Genomic DNA, 18456 nt, shown 5'->3' on the forward strand with positions numbered 1-18456 from the left:
TCACACTTCTCATAGTCCTTCTCCCATATAAGCCAATCATTTTCTTTGATTATGTTCGTTTATACTTTTTCTACATCAGTGGGAGGAGAGGTTTTGTCTTTAGCTGTCTTGATTCATTCTTATTCTCTGATACAGATGTTAATTCTCATCTGGAAGAAATGCAAATACAAGTTTAAGTTGCCTAGTTGTGTTCAGTGAGAGCAGCAATGTAAAAGTGAAGGGTAACATATATCACTAGGAACAAATGAAAGACCACTGCAGAACAGAATGAGAATGAAAGATGGAACTAGTTCATGGTACATCAATAGAAGCATAAACTACAGAGTCTCTGAAAGTGGGAAATTTTTGATAATCCTTTTTATGCCTCTTCCAGTGTTCTGTTTCAGATCTGCAGAATTTAAATGTATAACAAAAAATATAGCTCTCAGAACTGGATTTATGTGTTTATGTGCTGTGATCTGTTTGTAGGTGATGCATTTGAAGAAATTGGATGTTCTAAAGAAAATTTATCAGGACATATTGTTGCTGGGACCCTACAACGATGGGAAGATAATCAAATACCAAGGTTAGCATACTTGGAGTCATAAAAATAAATAAAGCATGGTAGGAAATATAAAGCAGAGGCCGATATAGAATTCAGTGGGATTGGATCTGGGCTTTTAGTTGCCCAGATTTCTGCTGTCTGCAAATCTTTCTAATTACCTGCCTTTTTGTATCATTGTTGCTGTGTGAGATACCCAGGCTTCATAGCATTGGGATGCAAAATAATGATGACTTGTGTACATTTTAGCTTTCAGATAGATAACAGTTGCATTTCTGTCTGCCATTAAACTATGGCCTAAATTGCTATGAATCTGAAGTAGTTAACCTGAGGCCAGGATCCAGCACAGAACATCCAATGATAATCTCTTCTCTGCCCTTAGGCCCTTTTCCTCTTCACCCCAAAAACCTGCGCCAGAGATCTGAGAAACTCTCTAGAGCTAATTTCCAAGCAGTACTGTGGGCTACAGGAAGAAGGGAACCTCAGTGTCAGCATACTGTTGCACTTAGTCCAATCTGTTTGCATTATATTTTGATTTTAAACTTGTAATTAATGATAATATTTCCTAATTTTTTAATTTAATAGACAATGCTTTTAATCTAGAATGTAATTTGAATAATTGTTCTTTAATGTAACTGCAGTTCTTTGATACTGGATGGTATTGAACGACAGAGTACCTGTGAATTGGAAGTGGACGCAGTGGCTGCCGATATTTTAAATAGATTGGATATTGAAGGTAAGCATTTTTTCTGTATGTATGTAATAATTCAGAATATTGGTACATTTTTTGCTTTACAGAGCTTAGACTCACAAACCCTCATTGTTCTGTAAAACTTGTCAGACTTATAAACAATACAATTATTTAATGTTGATGTTAACTTCTGTCAAGTTGACTTTGACTTAAGGCAATCCTATGTATGAGTGAACTTCAGATCACCCTATCATCAGCAACTCTGTTCAGATCTTGCGACTAAGCTCTGTTACTTCCTTGACTGAATCTGTCCAGCTGCAATGTGGTCTTTCTCTTTTCCTGCTGCCTTCTACCTTACCAAGCATTATTGTCTTTACTAGGAAGACATTCCTTCTTGTGGTATGTTCTAAGTATGACAGTCTCAGTTTCATCATCTTGGTTTCTAGAGAGAGTTCAGGCTTGTTCTGCTTCAGGATCCGTTTATTTGTCTGGTTTGCAGTCCACAGTCTCCTTCGAACTCTTCTGCAGCACCACATTTCAAATGAGTTGACTTTCTTCCTGTCAGCTTTCTTCACTGTCCAGCTTTCACAACCATACTTAGAAATTGGAAATACGATGACATGGACAATCCTAACTTTAGTATTGATTGATGTGTTTTTTTTATACTACAATCTCTTCCTTCATAGCAGCCTTTCTAAATTGTAGTCTTTTGCTGATTTCTTGACTGCAGTCCCCATTCTGGTCAGTGCTTGAGCCGAGGTATAGGAAATCTTCCTTTTATTTTTGTTTGCTTAATGTTCAACTATAAAGGTGCTTTTGCACTTTCTTCCTTGACTTTCTTCAGTAATCGTTCCAAGTCTTTGCTGTATTCTGGTAGTAGTGTGATGTCATCTGTATATCTTAAATTGCTGATGTCCATTCAATTTTCTTCCTTCCTTCCTCCAAGTCTAGTCCTGCTTTAAGCATGATACATTCAGCATACAAGTTAAACAGATAGGAATATAAAATGCAGCCTTGCCTGACCATCTTGCCAGTTCTGTTTCTCTGTATTCTGTCCTGACACTAGCCTCTTGTCCTGAGTACAGGTTATTCATCAAGACAAATCAAATACTGTGGCACACTCAATTCTTTTTAAAATGATCCATAGTTCTTTGTGGTCTCTGTGCCTCACACAAGTAAGTGTGCACCTGCTCAGAGACTCCATAAAGTTCTAGAGCTGAATAGTTTGTTGGGAACACCCCACACCATCCCCCTCTTACCGCACATGTCTGAGCCCATTAAGCTACCGTCCCCTCAGGTTTTTTTCTCTCTGCTGGCAGAACAACTCCACTGTGATCATTCTCCTGTTGAGTACTTCACCCTCTCGCCTCTAATAACCCTTACCTCATTGGCATTTTTTTTTTTTGCCATGCTCCCATTTCTTCTCCCTCCCCTCATTTTCCCTTCTTGCTCCTTTGCTTTTCTTGTTTCGTGTACTTATACTTCTCTTTTCATTCTTTTCTCTACTTAACAGTAGAAAAATGTCCCTTTCCAATGGACATTCAGAGTGTTTGTTCTGTTTGGGGAAAGGCCATATCATTGAAAGCTGCTCCATCTGTAGACGTTTAACTCCTGAAAAATTCCCTGGTCCCCTTTGCAAGGCTTTCCTTCCCTGGTCCCTTTGCATCCTATGGGGAAAACTCCTCATTGAAAAGCACTTGTCTGGTCCCTTTGCAAGCTTTTGCATCCTATGGGGAAAACTCCCCATTGAAAAGCACTTGCCTGGTCCCTTTGCATCCTATGAGGATAACTCCCCATTAAAAGCACTTGCCTCCTTTGCATCCTACGGGGAAAACTCCCCATTGAGAAGCACTTGCCTGGTCCCCTTGCATCCTATGAGGATAACTCCCCATTAAAAGCACTTTCCTCCTTTGCAAGCCTTTGCATCCTATGGGGAAAGCTCCCCTTTGAAAAGCACTTGCCTGGTCTGTTTGCAAGCCTTGGCTTCCTATGGAGAAAACTCCCCATTGAAAAGCAATTGCCTGGTCTGTTTTGCAAGCCTTTGCTTCCTATGGAAACAAATCTCCATTTAAATCCACTTGCTTCCTAGAGGTCCAAAGAAGGAGATGGAGGGAGAGAAGTGGTATTTCCCTCTTTCCATCCTTCCTTATGGCCCCCTAAGTTTTACCCTCAACTTATCCACGGGTCATATCAAAATCCAGGATTTTGACCCTGAAACCTTCTCTCGACTTATGCATGAGGTCGACTTATACACGAGTATATACAGTAACAAGGATTAGTTTTGGTGCCATTGCTGTTGTCTCTGAGAGATCCTCTGCCAGTTTCACCCCCAGTACTGCTGCTTTCTAGTATCTATTTGGCACATTTAGTCTGGCTCCTCAGCAAAAGCCTGTCTGACATGGAAGACCCTACCAGCAGCACTACTGCCAACAGCATAACCTTTTTGCCTCAAAGGAGCAAGCAGTCCCACTACTGCAGAAAGTTATTGCAAATGGTGGGAGTTCTATAACAAGGGGCTTCAAATAATAAACTGAAGAGAAGTAGGGCAGGGGAAAAACCCTATTGCTATTAAATGACAGATTATAATCAATGTCATTTGAATATTTTTGTTTTCTAATGACTTAATAGAAGAATATATATTTCCATATTGTGGGGTTTGTAGCTTTGGTTTAAGTGGTAGGGGTAAATATTTTATTTATTTCTCTACCTTTAAACAAAGAATGCATAAAATATTAACATGCCATTACTTCCATTAAATAAATTAATTCTTGTAAACAGCAGGAATTATCTGCGAAAAGTTTTCTCTTCAGGCAGGCCTATCCAGTCAATTTTAAATCATGATTTTTTAAATCTGTATATCAACTCTTTTGTATTTTAATGATTTTATAGTATTGAATTTTAACTGGGGTTATGTTTTTTTAAAATTGTGTTTTGTATTTTAATGTATTGTACCCCACCTCAAGTCTTGAGGAGAGGAAGGAAAGAAATACAATTTGTTGTTGTTGTGGTGGTGGTATTAGTTTTAGGAAACTTGATACCTATTCAAATGTGCTGTATCTCTTACTTTTCCAGTCCAGATTGGTCGTAACCCAGGTTTGCAAGCAATATGGGAAGATGAGAAACAGCGGCGTAGAGACAACAAAGAGTCCTCACAAATTAGTCCTCCTAATTCACAAGGTATATTACTAGTCATTATTTCTCTAGATAGCTATTTATTGCTTGTAAGAGCTTTAAGTTTATCTAAGCAGCCAGGAAGTCAAGACATATTCCTGTTATAATAGTTTTTAGTAAGCTGCTTACTAAGTGTCTAATCTTATCTCTAGGTGGTCCCTTGAAATGGGTTAAGGAGTTAACTTGGTTAATTAAATCGTGTAATCTAAATAGAATCTTGCCATAGTAGGTCTCCTAAAATCTCCATGGCTTTTATTTAAATTGAATTATTTCTGATTAACTTATTGTAACTGATATTTCTATACATAATATGTCATTTTGTCCTTACAGTCAGCCCTTCATATCTGCTTGGGGTCTATTCCACCACCACCACACCCGCGTGTATGCCAAAAAACACAGGACCTCAAATCCCATGGTTTTTATTTTTTATTTTTTATTTTTATACAAACATAACATAAAACATACACATAAAACAACAAACCAAACATAGAACAGCAAACAAAATAGCCATACATTTCAAGCTTACATTAGATCCTATACATATATACAAAATATATGTCCGCTGCTTCATTTGTTAAATCCAAATAATAAAATCATATTCTATAGTGCAATATGTTTAATTTCTTTATATCAGCAAATCCTTTTTAATATTAAATTCATTTCCCCAAAATTGTAGTATCGGGAGCTATTCCTCGTTTAATCTATCTTTAGATTTGTCATTGATTAGAGATGTAAGCCTGTCCATTTCTCTTAATTCTTGTATTTTTGATGTCCATTCTTCTAAGGTGGGTATATCATCCTTTTTCCAATTTTTAGCAATGGTCAATCTTGCTGCTGTTATTACATACAATAATACCCTCCAGTATTTATTTTCTATATCTTTATTGAGGGCTGATGTTATATTTAATAAATAAAATTCCGGTAACATTTCAAATTGTGTCTTGGAGATTTTTTGAATGATTAAGTGTACTTTCACCCAAAACTTTTTGATTTTACTGCAGACCCACCACATGTGATATAAAGATCCAGGATTTTCTTTGCAATGCCAACATTTCATATCAGGAATTTTGTATATTTTTTTAAGTTTTAGAGGGGTAAAATACCATTGTTTGTTATTTTCAAATGATTTTCTTTTAGATCTTGTGACGCACAGAAACTATTTGTGTTTTTCCAGGCTTTCTGCCAATCATCATATGATATTGGTCGACCAATATCCTGTGCCCATCGTATCATACTTTCCTTTATTGTTTCTTTTTCTAATTCCCTTCTTAACAAAACTTTATAGAATTTTGATATCTTTTTTTGTCTGACTTCCACCACAAGTTGTCTAATTCATTAATTGTTGTTTCTATCCCTCTAGTTTTAACATCTTTAAATTTCTCTTTTATTTGCATATATTCAAACCAACTTAAATTCCCTCCTTTATTTAACACCTCTCTATGTTTTGTCAGGAAAAAGCAACATGGGATATATAGTCACAAGAAATATAATATGTATGAACGTATTTGAAAGTAACATGACACAGCAAAAGCTATTGAAATGGCACATAGGTGTTGCATATAATGTAATTAGAAGGTCCTAAAAGCCAAGGACACATGTGGCAAGGACAAAGTGAAAAGGTGCAAATTGATATCACCTGAAAGTCATTGAGTGGACAGCAATGTATGATGCAATGTGAGGTAAAGATTGAGCCAAGTATGATATGTCAATCATAATGTATGTACACGCCCAGGAGGTGGCAACTGTATAATGAATGGAGAGACAAATGCCTATATAAGCAATAATGTATGGCAATATTTTTTTGTGGGTATTGAAGAGTATAGTAGTGTGAGTTTTGTGAGTAGTGAATTGTTTTGTGCATAGTGTATATATTAGAATAAAAGTAGATCTTTTATAGAAGACTACTGTGTTGACTGGTGTCTTGAGAGCTGAACAAGAACCAGCAGACTTCAGAGAAGATTGGAAGACATCTTCAGCCAATTCTCAGAGCTACTGGTCAAACTGGTTGTTCTTCCGCTGACCAGGGGGGTGAGAGTGAAAGCCAGGAGAAGAGCTGCAACTCCCATCATCCCTAACATGTTTTATTACTAATCTTCCATTTGTCTCTATATTTATTAGGTCTTTATATATATCCACCATTCCATGTTATTTTTCCCTTTACCAAAAAAAGCTTCCTGAGTTGAAGTCCAAAGTGGAAGCTTGTTATAAAATCTTCCTCTAATTTTTTTCCAAGTTGACATAAGAGCTTTTCTTATTGGATGAACCTGAAATTCTTTATAAGGGGCTTGTTCTTCATACAATAAATATGTATGCCAGCCATATTTCAGGCCCTCCCCTTCCAAATTCAATAGGTTCATATCCTCTAGTTTTGTCCAGTCCTGGATCCAACACAGATTACAGGCCCACATGTATAATCTCATATCTGGTAAAGCATAACCACCTCTTCCCTTGCTATCTTTCAATACCTTCCACCTTATTCTTGGTTTGCCCCACTTCCAAATAAAAAATTTCAGCTCTTTTCTCCATACCGTTGTCAGTTCTTCCCTAACAACTATTGGCAAATTATTAAACAAAAACATGACTTTGGGAAGGATAGACATTTTTATAAGAGAGTTTCTTCCTAAAATTGACAGATTTAATTTATTCCATTTAATTAGATCTTTTGATATTTCTTTCCATTTGGGTTTATAATTGTTTTCAAAGGAGTTAGAGTTGTTGTTTGTGAGCCAAATACTGAGATATTTAGTTTTTTTCACTACACAACATTCAGTTTTGTCATTTATTTTTTCTTCTTCAGTCTTGTTAACATTTTTGATCAATAAACTGGTCTTATCTTTATTTATTTTAAATCCTGCATAATGACCAAATTCTTTCAATTCCATCATTAAGGGTCCAACACTCTGAAGGATCTTCTAAGATTGCTACCATGTTGTCTGTATATGCTAACATTTTCTTTTCTCTTCCTTTTATTTTAATACCTTTTATCATTTCATTTTTTCTTACTGTGGTGCGTTACACACCGCCATAAGGGACGTCCTTAAGACGTCCCATTTTGAAAAAGGGGCGTCTCTTCCAGACGCCCCTTACCCTATTACGGACAGAGTCCGTAACAAATGGCGGCGGCCGTTCCACACGGCCGCCGCCATTTTGACGTAGCGGACACTCTGCGTCCTCACGTTGCGACCCGGAAGTGACGCCGTGAGTGTGCGCTTTGGCACTTGCGGCGTCTCTTCTTTGCAGCATGGAGGAGTCGCACGGTTTGGCTGCTGCGACTCCTCTGCACTGCGACCGGCAGCGGCCCGAGACCGCCCCTTTTGGGCGGTCTGTAACGGGCCTGTGTTAATCAAAATCTCTGTTAAGCTGATGAATAGAAGCGGCGACAGGGGGCAACCTTGTCTTGTGCCTTTATTAATCTGAAATTCCTCCAATTTACTGCCATTTATTTTTAATTGAGTGTGTTGTTGTTTATAAATTTGTGCTATATTACTTATAAATCTTTCTCCTAAATCCATTCTTTTTAAGGTTTCCATCAAAAATTCCCATTTGACATTGTCAAACGCCTTTTTGGCGTCGATGAACATTAAGGCTAGTTTTTTCTCCTTATTCCTATTATAGTATTCCAGGATGTTAATTATAGATCTACTATTGTCTTTTAATTGTCTTCCCAGTAGGAAACCATTTTGATCTTTTTTAATTAATGAATTTAGCACACTCTTAAATCTATCTGCCAAAATCATAGCATAAATTTTATAATCAACATTAAGTAAAGATATTGGTCTGTAATTTTTTATTAATGACATATCTTTGCCTTCTTTTTGTATTAACACAATCGTTGCTTTATCCCAAGATGTTGGTTTCCCTTGATCAACTATCAAATGTAATGTTTTACATAATGGTTCTGCCAATTCTTCTTTAAATGTTTTGTAAAATTTGGCTGTGTAGCCATCTGGCCCTGGAGCCTTCCCCTCTTTCAATCTCTGTACTGCTTGTAAGACCTCTTCCTGCGTAAAAGGAGTGTTCAACATCTCCCTTTGCCCTTTTGTTATTGTCTCTATTTTGTTTTTATCTAAAAAAAACCTTTCAAACCTTCCATAAAATCAGGTGTTGTTTTCCCTTCCTTATATAAATCCTGGTAGTAATCTTTAAATGCATTTTTAATACTTTCCTGATAATTTGTTATTTTACCATTAATTTTAATCTCCTCAATTATTTTTGCTTTCTTATCTTTTTTTATTTTTATGGCAAGCCAACTGCTAATCTTATTAGCGTTTTCAAAATTTCTTTGTTTTGCTTTCTTCAATTCTGTTGCTAATTCTTCTGTAATTTCTGCTTGAATTTATTTTTGTAGAAATTTGATTTTATTAAGTATTTTCTTATTATGTGTTTGATGTTTTAATTGCTCCTCATTCTTTTTCAATTCCTCTATTAACTGTTCTTGTTACTTTTGTCTTATCTTTTTCAATACACTTGCTCTCTGTATAAGGAATCATCTCACTACCGCCTTACAAGTGTCCCATGTTGTTTTCATTAACATGCCATCAGTGTCATTTTCTTCAAAAAAAATAATTTAGATACAGTTTATGCCACACATCTATAAAATCTTGATTTTTTATCATTTCAAACCCACTTGCTGGAAGTTTCCCTTGATTATGTTTTATAGTTTTATCAGATTTTCTGTCTCTGGAAGGCCTTACAACAGCATTAAAATCCCCTGCCAATATAACTTTGTTTTTATTATAATCTATCAGTTTATCGTTTAGAAGTTGGAAATAGGATCCTTTGGCGGGTTACAGACCGCCCATTTGGGGCGGGCTGTACCCGCCCCTTTCCCTGGTGTATCGGGGCCTCAGCTGCCAGAACGGCAGCCGCTGAGGCCCCGATCCGCCGCTTTCCAGGCTGCGGGGAAGTGGCAAAAGGCCCCTTCCCCGCAGCCTGGAAAGGGGTGTCCTTGGGGCTTCAAGCCCCAAGGACACCCCACGGCGGCAGGGAGGAGGAGAAAGGGGCCGCTTGGCCCCTTTCTCCCTTGCTTCGCTGGGCGCAGCCGTCTGAAGGCTGCGCCCAGTGACGCAAAGCGGCGCCGCAAACCAGGAAGGAGCTCCGAAACGGAGCTCCTTCCTGGTCCGCGCAAAGGGTGCACTAAGCGGCCTGGTGCGGACCGACAACGTCATGTCCGCGCCGCCCCATATAGAGGCGGCGCAGTCGTGATGTCGTCATGGCAGCCCCCATGTGGAAGGGGAGCCGCCATTTTGTACGGACTCAGTCCGTACTAGGGTTAGGGGGGTGCGGAAGCACCGCACCTTCCTAACCCTAGTACAGACTGACTCCGTACTTTCATGGTGGTTTATAACCCGCCTTTGTTTTCTAATGGAGCGTATATGTTAGCAATGATTATTTTTCCCCATGTATTGTCACCTACACTATTAAGATTCTACCTTCAGTGTCTTTATAGACTTGTCTTGCTTCTTATTTCTTATTTATAAATGTAGCTAACAACCTTTTTTTTCTTTTTTATGCATGAACAGAACACATTTCCTAAGCTCGGATTCTTTAAACATTTTATATCCCCTTTTCTTATTTTTGTTTCTTGGATACAAACTATATCAATGTCATTTTTTCCTAATAGATGTAATACTTGTTTTCTTTTCCTCTCTAAATTTAATCCTTTGACATTCCATGATCCAATTTTGATCGTCATTTAGATATGGAAATGTTTCCCCTTTTGTTTATTTGGGGATGATCTTATCTAAACTTTGAAGTTCTTTTTGATGTTGTTTTATTTAATTGTCTGGAATTTTATTATGTTTAATGTATAAAATTTGGATGTTAGTTATTTGATGGAGCATTTTATAATTCTGAATTTCTGTCATCGATTTTACATTTTAATCATGTGAATGGCCTTTGGCAAACATTAATAAAATTGAACTCTCTCCCTTTTGTTTATTTGTATGCTACTATTTGCTTAATTGCTATACCTCCTTTCTCTTGTCAGACTGTCGTCTGTCTTCCTTTTTTCTTCTCTTCAGAAGGTATATCTTTGTTCTTTATGTTTATTTACTTTCTCTGTTACTTTTGTCCTCTTTGTTATTCTCTCCTTGCTTATTTGGATTGAATCTTCTATAAAATTCTCTTTGTTCTGATATTCCTTCTGGGTTTATTTTATTGTAAAAATCTCTTGCTTTTTCTAATGTATTTATTAGGTATCTCTTCTGTTTGTAAGTTACAGTAATGCCTTCTGTTTTACCCCATCTATAATTAATAACTCTTGCAATATGTTAGTCAAAAATCTATAGTCTTACCTTCTCTTTAAGGTTTGTGGTGGTAGATCTTTAAAGATTTCAATTGTATTGTCTTCTATCACTAATTTCTCTTTGTAATTTTGGTGTATCAGTTCCTCTTTTATTCTTATATTCATGAAGCTAATCAAAATGTCCCTTGGAAATTTCTTATCTCTTTATTCTAAATATTTTCTTTGCCTGTGAATCCAGGTAGTCTTCTGCTTTGTCTATATATTTAGCTAGGTGCGGGATAATTTTTTCAGAAAAATTTTCATCCACTTCTTCTGGTACCCCTCTAAACTTAATACCTTTCTCCCTTAATCTACTTTCTTGCAAGAGAATTGTTTGTTCACTTCGTCTCAGTTTTACTTCAAGGGTTTCTATCTTCCTTTCCAGTATTCTTGTTTTTGAAGCTACTTCCTCAGCTTCGGTTTTCACTACTTGTACTTGTTTATTAATCCTATCAATTTTCCCTACCAGCACTTCCATTTCTTTATACATATCTTGTTGGATTTCATTTCTGTTTTTTTTTAGTTCCTCTTTTATCTCAATTTTAAAAGATTTCTTAAATTCCCGCAGCTCTTGCAGGATTATTTTATTTATCTCCGTTTGTTTATTAGGTGAATTTTGTGTGTCACTTTGGGGATTATCCATTATTTGTGGTCTTATCGTATTCTTTTTCCTTGACGGCATTCTTGTACTTAGCTTCTAATTATTTGAAAAGAAAGCTCCTTAGAAGATTTTCGAAAACAAATGTTCTAGACTTGTTAAATTTATGTGCTCTGCAGATGGGTAGCAAGGACAGCCTTGGGCCACAGCAACCGCATGGCCCATTCTCAAAGCAGGCCGCTGCCACGGTCCCAAATGGGCCACTTTTAATTCGCTCCTTTTTTTGGTGGCTTCCAACTGCCTTTGCCGTCCTTTGAGCGGCTTCCAGCCACTTTGGGGGTATGTGTCATCTGAATGCCATGTCCCCAAAGCAGCCAGAAGCCACTTCTTTTGGCCCATCTGTTTTGGACCTTAATTTTAGATCCAAAGAATAGTAAGTGCAAGGAAAAGATGCATGAGTTCCTTTTATGTTAAGTCTTGATCAAAATCTAGTGAAAGATTTCCTAGTACAATACTATAGTATATCAGATGTTGCATTTTAGTCTAAGAAATTATGAATAAGAAAAATTAACAATCTAACAAGAGATTTTTGTGCAAAGTCTCACACAAGATGCAAAAAGAAACTTCTCTTGATTTGGAGTTAGATTTTTCATATAATTTTTTTTTTGCTAAACTGGAAACAGAAAATCTGTAAGTAGGAGACATTCTGGTCTTAAAGCATACTTTGTATCCCATTATGGGTTCTATTCTTTGTAAAAGTTTTGGAGGATATGCACTGAATATTGTTTAAGAATTTTAAAAATCCCTTATTTATGAATTCTTTCAGTTATCTCTTTGTATTGTTATATAACTTTTTTTTTCATTTGTTCTTTTTTGGTAACTAAAGATCGTGGATGTGTGATCACAACAGAAAGTGAAAAAATCTTTCAGAAGAGGCTGAAAGAAATTCTCAAGCAAAGTGATCTCTCAGTGTAAGCAGTTATTTAGCTATTACTATTGTCTCATTTATGAACTATATGGTCATTTTAAAGGGATTTATTTTATTAATTAGGACATTATCTGGATCAGTGGACTACAGTGATGGATTACAGGAGTGCTCTACTGAGTTGACGCTACATTCGGACCTTCATTCTCCGGTAGTTGTTTCTTGTTCACCAGCAAACATGGTTGAAGTACACAGAGATACAGAGCCTAACAAAGGTTAGTATTAGTACAGTTTATTATTATTATACCAAATACCATTCCCTGTACATGACCAGTTCTTAATTAGAATGACTTTTGAATGAATTGAAAGACCCAGGCAGACAGAAGGGCACACAAGGATTTATCTCTTCCTTTTCATACTTAGTCTCTCTATCCTTTCGCTTTGAGTCATAAAACAACTAAGAAAAGCAAAAGAGGAGAATATGTTTTCACAACATTCTTTGTTCAATTCAAATTTGTTGAAGGCAGCTCAGATACTAATTACTACTGAATGGAGAAATGTGAAGTACTTGTTAATGATTACGTAATGTTTTGTGTATTGCAAAAGTAGTGAAAACGAGAGAATATATTCAGCTAAAGGTTGTGGGGGAAAGGGATGGAACGGGATGCTTTGATTTGGATTTCCTGCATGGCAGGGGTTGGACTGGATGGCCCTTGCGGTCTCTTCCAACTCTATGATTCTATGATTCATTTAAGTACTTCCTTCAGCAGAATCAGGAGGAGATTGATCTCCCTCTCCTATGAATGCCAAAAATCTGCTATGGAGGGCAGGAGAAGATTTTGCAGGGTTCAGAAAGTATGCACGGGAGGGGAAGAAAGTTTTTATCACAGTGGTGTTGCTCCAGCAGTGCCCAGCTGGTTTTAGGGTTATTTCTGTTTGACTTTTTAAAATTTATGTTATAATAAATTATAAAACTGTATGACTATTATAGAATGTATTCAGTAGTAATTAGTATCTGAGCTGCCTTCAACAAATTGTTGAATAAAATAAGATGGAAAATTATAGGGAAAAACAAAATGAAGCATGTTGATAGTAGCTGCATTAAGTGATATTTCAAGCAGAAAATAAGTACAGTCGTCCCTTGGTATACGCGGGGGATCGGTTCCGGACCCCCGGCATATGCCAAAATCCGCGTATGCTCAAGTCCCATTGTCCCCAATGGTGGCACGTGTGGATGCGTGCCGCCATTGGGGACAAAAGTCCCTCTCCTCTCCTCCTCTTTCCCTCCCTCGCTCCCTCTTACCTACCTACCTACCTTCCCTCCCTCCCTCCCTCCCCCCTCTTCCCCTCCCTGCTTACTTGCTGAGTCACCGTGCCACCGCCTCCCGGCATCCTCCGCCGCCACCACTGTGGGAAAGGCCAGGCGGTGCTCTTGGAGGCCAAGAGGCCTCCAGGCTGCATCCGGCCCTTCTGCAGCGGCGGTGGCAAGGAGGACGAGGCCAAGCTTCCTCCTCCACACTGCTGCTGCTACCGCAAAAGGGCCGGGTGCAGTCTGGAGGCCTCTTGGCCTACAAGAGCACCACCTGGCCTTTCCCGTGGTGGTGGAGGAGGAGGAGACGAGGATGTCGGCAGGCCAAGCCTCGTTCTTGCTGCCACCACCGCCGCCACCTCCACAGGAAAGGCCAGGTGCTGCTCTTGGAGGCCAAGAGGCCTCCAGGCTGCACCCGGCTCTTTCAGGGTGGCAGCGGCGGCGTGGAGGACGACGAGGCCAAGCTTTTGGATCATTTGGGAGGGAGGGAAAGAGGAGGGGAGGAGAGGGACTTTTGTACCCAATGGCACCATTGGGGACAACTTCTGGGTTTGCCATGCGCGTATGCTCAAATCCGCGCATGGCAAATCCACGTATAATGAGGGCCGACTGTATTTGAGTATGCATTAATTTATTCTAAAGCTTTTTTCTCAATGTTGTATGTAATACTAAATAACATAATGGCAAAGAACCTTCACTGAGATGTAACTGCAATGCTAAAGCTCTATTGTAGTGTCATCAGATCATGCCACCCTTGAAGAGCTACCTTTTCAGCCAGACAGAACCCCTAGTGAATGATTTTTGAGGCACTGCAGATTAAACTTCTGGGAAATGTGGTTTAGGATGGGTCATGTTTTGTTGTTATCGTAACTCGAATTTATGATCTCATAACTACTGAGCAGGATGCCAACTAATGTGTTTAATGTTTGTTTGTGCTCTGCATGAAAAAATGAAAAAGGAGGAAGCTGTATTGGAGATCATTTGACTGAAAAGTAGGGTATGAATCTTAAAAATAACTAAAGCTTTAATTCCTATCTCTTTGAATATCGCAATGTGTATGAAGTATTAAAACTGTCAGAGATCCAGTGTATGTAACCATGTATTCTGAAAATTCTGAAAATCTTGTTTAAGCAATTTGAATATATTAATATGATCAGTAATTTTGTTCTGTTTATATGAAAGAAAAAAATTATGTTAACAACTTATTTTCAGAAATCTTACTTTTCCTTTTAGAGGAGTCCAGTAGCAAATATGAAGAGGAGAATGCACTTATTAATGAAGAAGCCATTTTGAATATCATAGAAAACAGTCAGCATTTTCAACCACCATCTCAGAAATTTAATAATACTCCAGTGCTCAGTGAGTATATGCTAGCAATGCATTAACCTTTTTTACACTGAAAAGAGTTATGCTCCAGTTTATTAGTAATTTTGCCACTAATATTCTGTGTACTGTCTCTAAATGAGTGTGGGTAAACTGTGAATGACATGCTGTCCCCACACCTTCTTTGAAGCCTCTTGCCTTACATTCTCTCCAGTCCTCCTGAGAATATTTTTAGTTGACGCCCTGTTTTACTGTCATTATTATTATTATTATTATTATTATTATTAACCTTTATTTATAAAGTGCTGTAAATTTACACAGCGCTGTACATACAATCTTTTTAATTGGACGGTTCCCTGCCCTCAGGCTTACAATCTAAAAAGACACGACACAAAAGGAGAAGGGAGTGGTGGAGGGGAAGGGGCCTTTCTAGTAGGATAATATATATAAAATACATAGCAATACAGGAAATGATTCAATAAAACAGACAACAAAGAAACATCAAATAGAAAGTGACAGTTATGCAATGCCTGGGAACGCTTCTCTGAACAGGATGGTCTTCAACTCCTTTTTGAATTCAGTCAGTGTCATGTTCTCTATACCAAGTGCCACTGCTGTGGCCTCAGAAGAGAAACGCAGCAGCCAGCTTCTGTTAGGCTTAATCCCCTCCCCTACTGCTATCCCTTTTTCATAGTAATTGTACTTTTTTATTGGTAAGAAAATTCATTATAATGATTCTGAATGAGTTTAGGGATTAGTTCTTCTTCTTCTTGGTCTCTGTGAATCACACAATTGGATATTCCTGCACCTGCACAGAGCATAGTGGGAATCTTCTGGAATCGCTGGGCAGATTTTTGGCCATAGCTCCACCCACTTCTAGCATTGTCACTCATTTACCTCAGTTCCTTTTCTTCCACCATGTTAGCAGCATCGAGAAACCACATTGCTTGGCTTCACTTTTTGTCTTCTTGTTGGTGTTTTGACTTACTGATTGTTTTCGGATCATTTTGCTGTTTTTTCTTCAATTATTGAGGAAACTAAGTGTGGGGCTAAACTCCCTGGTGAGGGTGGCTGTTCACATTGCCTCCTTTGCTTAGGATAAGCACACAATGTGAACACTTGTTTCCACTGTAAGGCTTTTACGCCTTGGGCATGGAAGAATTAGGTAGTCAAGGCTGAAGGCTCTCCTATATGAACAGATCTTAAAACCTTCGGGACCTCTTTCGGCTACTGTTTCCACTTCTCCGAGATTGGTGTGGTCTTGGGGCATTTGGGGCAACTTTAATTTGTTAACAGCCAGAAATGTAATTAAAATTTTCAAAATTAAAAATATTTTTCTGGAATAAGACTAGTCCTGGTTATGCCTCCTGCAAAAAATATATATTTTAAACACTTTTAGAAAGAAAAAGTGTTGCCCTCAACTACTTGGCTGACCTGAAAAGTGTTCCCCCTCACCCTTGTGGCAGTTTCTCACCCCTACTCTAAACTGAGAACATTCATTTTGTCTAAGCCTGTTCAAAAATAGATCTTTGCAAAGCATTTCTAGTGATGTTATGTATAAGTAGTATATTATCACTGTCCCATGACTCAGGAATCTTTTAATATTAGTAGTTTGAGAATCGATTTTCTAGTGATAATAGAGTAAAATATACCCAGTTTATATTAGAATATTTCTGACATAGACATAAGGGCCATTAGATTTTCTATGGACAGAGGAATTTGAAAAAAGAGGAAATATTGTTCAGCTGTTTTAACCTAAAGCATGTAAGCCATTTAAGAAAAGGAATTGTACCTGGGATTACAAAGATAGTGAAAAGGTCTCTTTAAAAGCAAACAACTTAAAAGTCAAAAAGATATTCTAAATTGTTTTTTGTTTTGTTTTTTCCTGCAGTGGATAGTAGTGTTGATCAAGCTATCATAAATCTTCTGGCTGGGTTGGAGGATGATGGATATGAAATTGGAAGACCAGGTACATTATCACAACATTTTTCTTCTGGAAGCCATCAGAATCCTCAAAACAGTGATGATGAAGAAAATGAACCACGAATTGAAAAGGAAGAATTGGAACTCAGTTTGCTAATGTCTCAGCGATGGGACACCAGCCCTACTGATGTCAGTGGAAAGAGGAGGTATATTCAGTATTTAGAATTGTTGATCCAAAAATGGTACTAATCATCCTGTATTAAAATACTATAATTCCCAGAGGAGCTCCATATAAATGTCCAAAGTCTATTATATTATGGAAGAAGGTGTCTGTAGAATAAAAAATGTGATTGGTAGTGCAAACCTGGATGCTCCAACAAGTAAGAAAATAAAAAGAACTGAAGGGTGTGGCTATTTGATTCTGAATGGAATTGTATTTGTTATCCTCACATTCCAGAATTATTATGTATTTCTATAGGGACATATTTTGCCAAATGGTACATTTTATTTATAAACAATGTCAGTAATGTGTTTAGATGCATTTTTTATGTGCCAGCTTTATTTTATGTTTTTAAAAAGCTTGATATGGTTTTGCTTAATGAAAGGCCTCTTTCTTACCTGGATTGCCATGATATCTGGATTGTCCATGTTTTGAAGTAAGTTTTCAAACTGTGGTTAAGACATAGTTTGCTTTGATTTGATTAGATTAGATTAGACATAGGTTTGAAGCACATGGTCTGGAAGGAGTGGCCAGAGACTGTTTCAGCCACAGTTGGGCTGGGACCACAGCAACTGCATGGCCCGCTGCCAAAGTGGGCCACCGCCACAGTCCCAAGTGGATGCTGACAGGAGCGGATTATATCTGCTTCTTTTTGGGCCAGCTTTCCCCTACTTAGTGCAGCCTTGGAGTGGCTTCTGAGCACTTTGGGGGCATGTGTCATGTAAATGCCATGCTGCCAAAGCATCCAGAAGCCACCTTATTTGGCCCATGTATTTTGGGCGATAATTTGCTTTGATTTGATCTTAGCTCTGATTCTCATGTTACAACAAACCATAGAAGATAAGGATGAAAATCTGCACACAGAAGAGAAGGAAGTGTACAAACTAGAGAAACATAAGAAGCACTATGATAAAGTAATTAAACTGAAAGATTTAATCACTAAGCTTGGACCTCCATTATTTCTCAACCTAGCCTACATAAGGTGAGCTCCTTCTAAAAAGCGTGTGGAACACTAGGACTCACCAAGACACCACCTTACCTATTACCAGTTCCCACTCCCCTATCTCAGGAGGGAAGGAGAACCAGGGGCTAGCCAGGATTAAGTGAAATAGGATTAAGTGTACTGTAATTAAATACAAAAAGATTCATAGAGTAGAGTTCATGTCTTGCATTTAAGATGATGATGGATCAAAGTGGGGAAGAATCACAAATTAAATATCTAAAACAGTTCAAAGCATGTATAAAACCATTATATAAAACTGATTCACCCTGAAACACTCTATACAAACTTTAAAATTAATAATTTAAAAGTCATCTGGATAAGCCTGCTGGAAGAGCTTAGTTTTAACTGCTGTTTTGAATTCAAACGGTTTTTCCAGTGTCCTTGGCTTAGTTACCAGTCATCAGAATACCCTTAGCTTAGTCACCAGTAGGTTTAGGCAGGTCTGGGGACAAATCTGAAACACTGA

The 18456-nt window shown here is 37.9% G+C and overlaps 1 protein-coding gene across 3 annotated transcripts in view; it reads left to right on the forward strand.

Annotated features, from left to right (window-relative positions):
• The window catches only part of REV3L (REV3 like, DNA directed polymerase zeta catalytic subunit), a 119836-nt gene that overhangs the window by 36925 nt on the left and 64455 nt on the right, over positions 1–18456 (forward strand). For all 3 annotated transcript variants that reach the window (XM_089530559.1, XM_089530560.1, XM_089530561.1), the window contains exons 5-11: positions 469–565; positions 1183–1277; positions 4305–4409; positions 12174–12258; positions 12339–12487; positions 14755–14880; positions 16736–16973. In XM_089530559.1, the coding sequence (XP_089386685.1) occupies positions 469–565; positions 1183–1277; positions 4305–4409; positions 12174–12258; positions 12339–12487; positions 14755–14880; positions 16736–16973 (895 nt within the window). The remainder of the gene's footprint in view (positions 1–468; positions 566–1182; positions 1278–4304; positions 4410–12173; positions 12259–12338; positions 12488–14754; positions 14881–16735; positions 16974–18456) is intronic.

Source organism: Sceloporus occidentalis, unplaced genomic scaffold, assembly GCF_023333645.1.
Source record: "Sceloporus occidentalis isolate IW3139 unplaced genomic scaffold, rSceOcc1.0.p SCAF_6, whole genome shotgun sequence".
Lineage (NCBI taxonomy): Eukaryota > Metazoa > Chordata > Lepidosauria > Squamata > Phrynosomatidae > Sceloporus > Sceloporus occidentalis.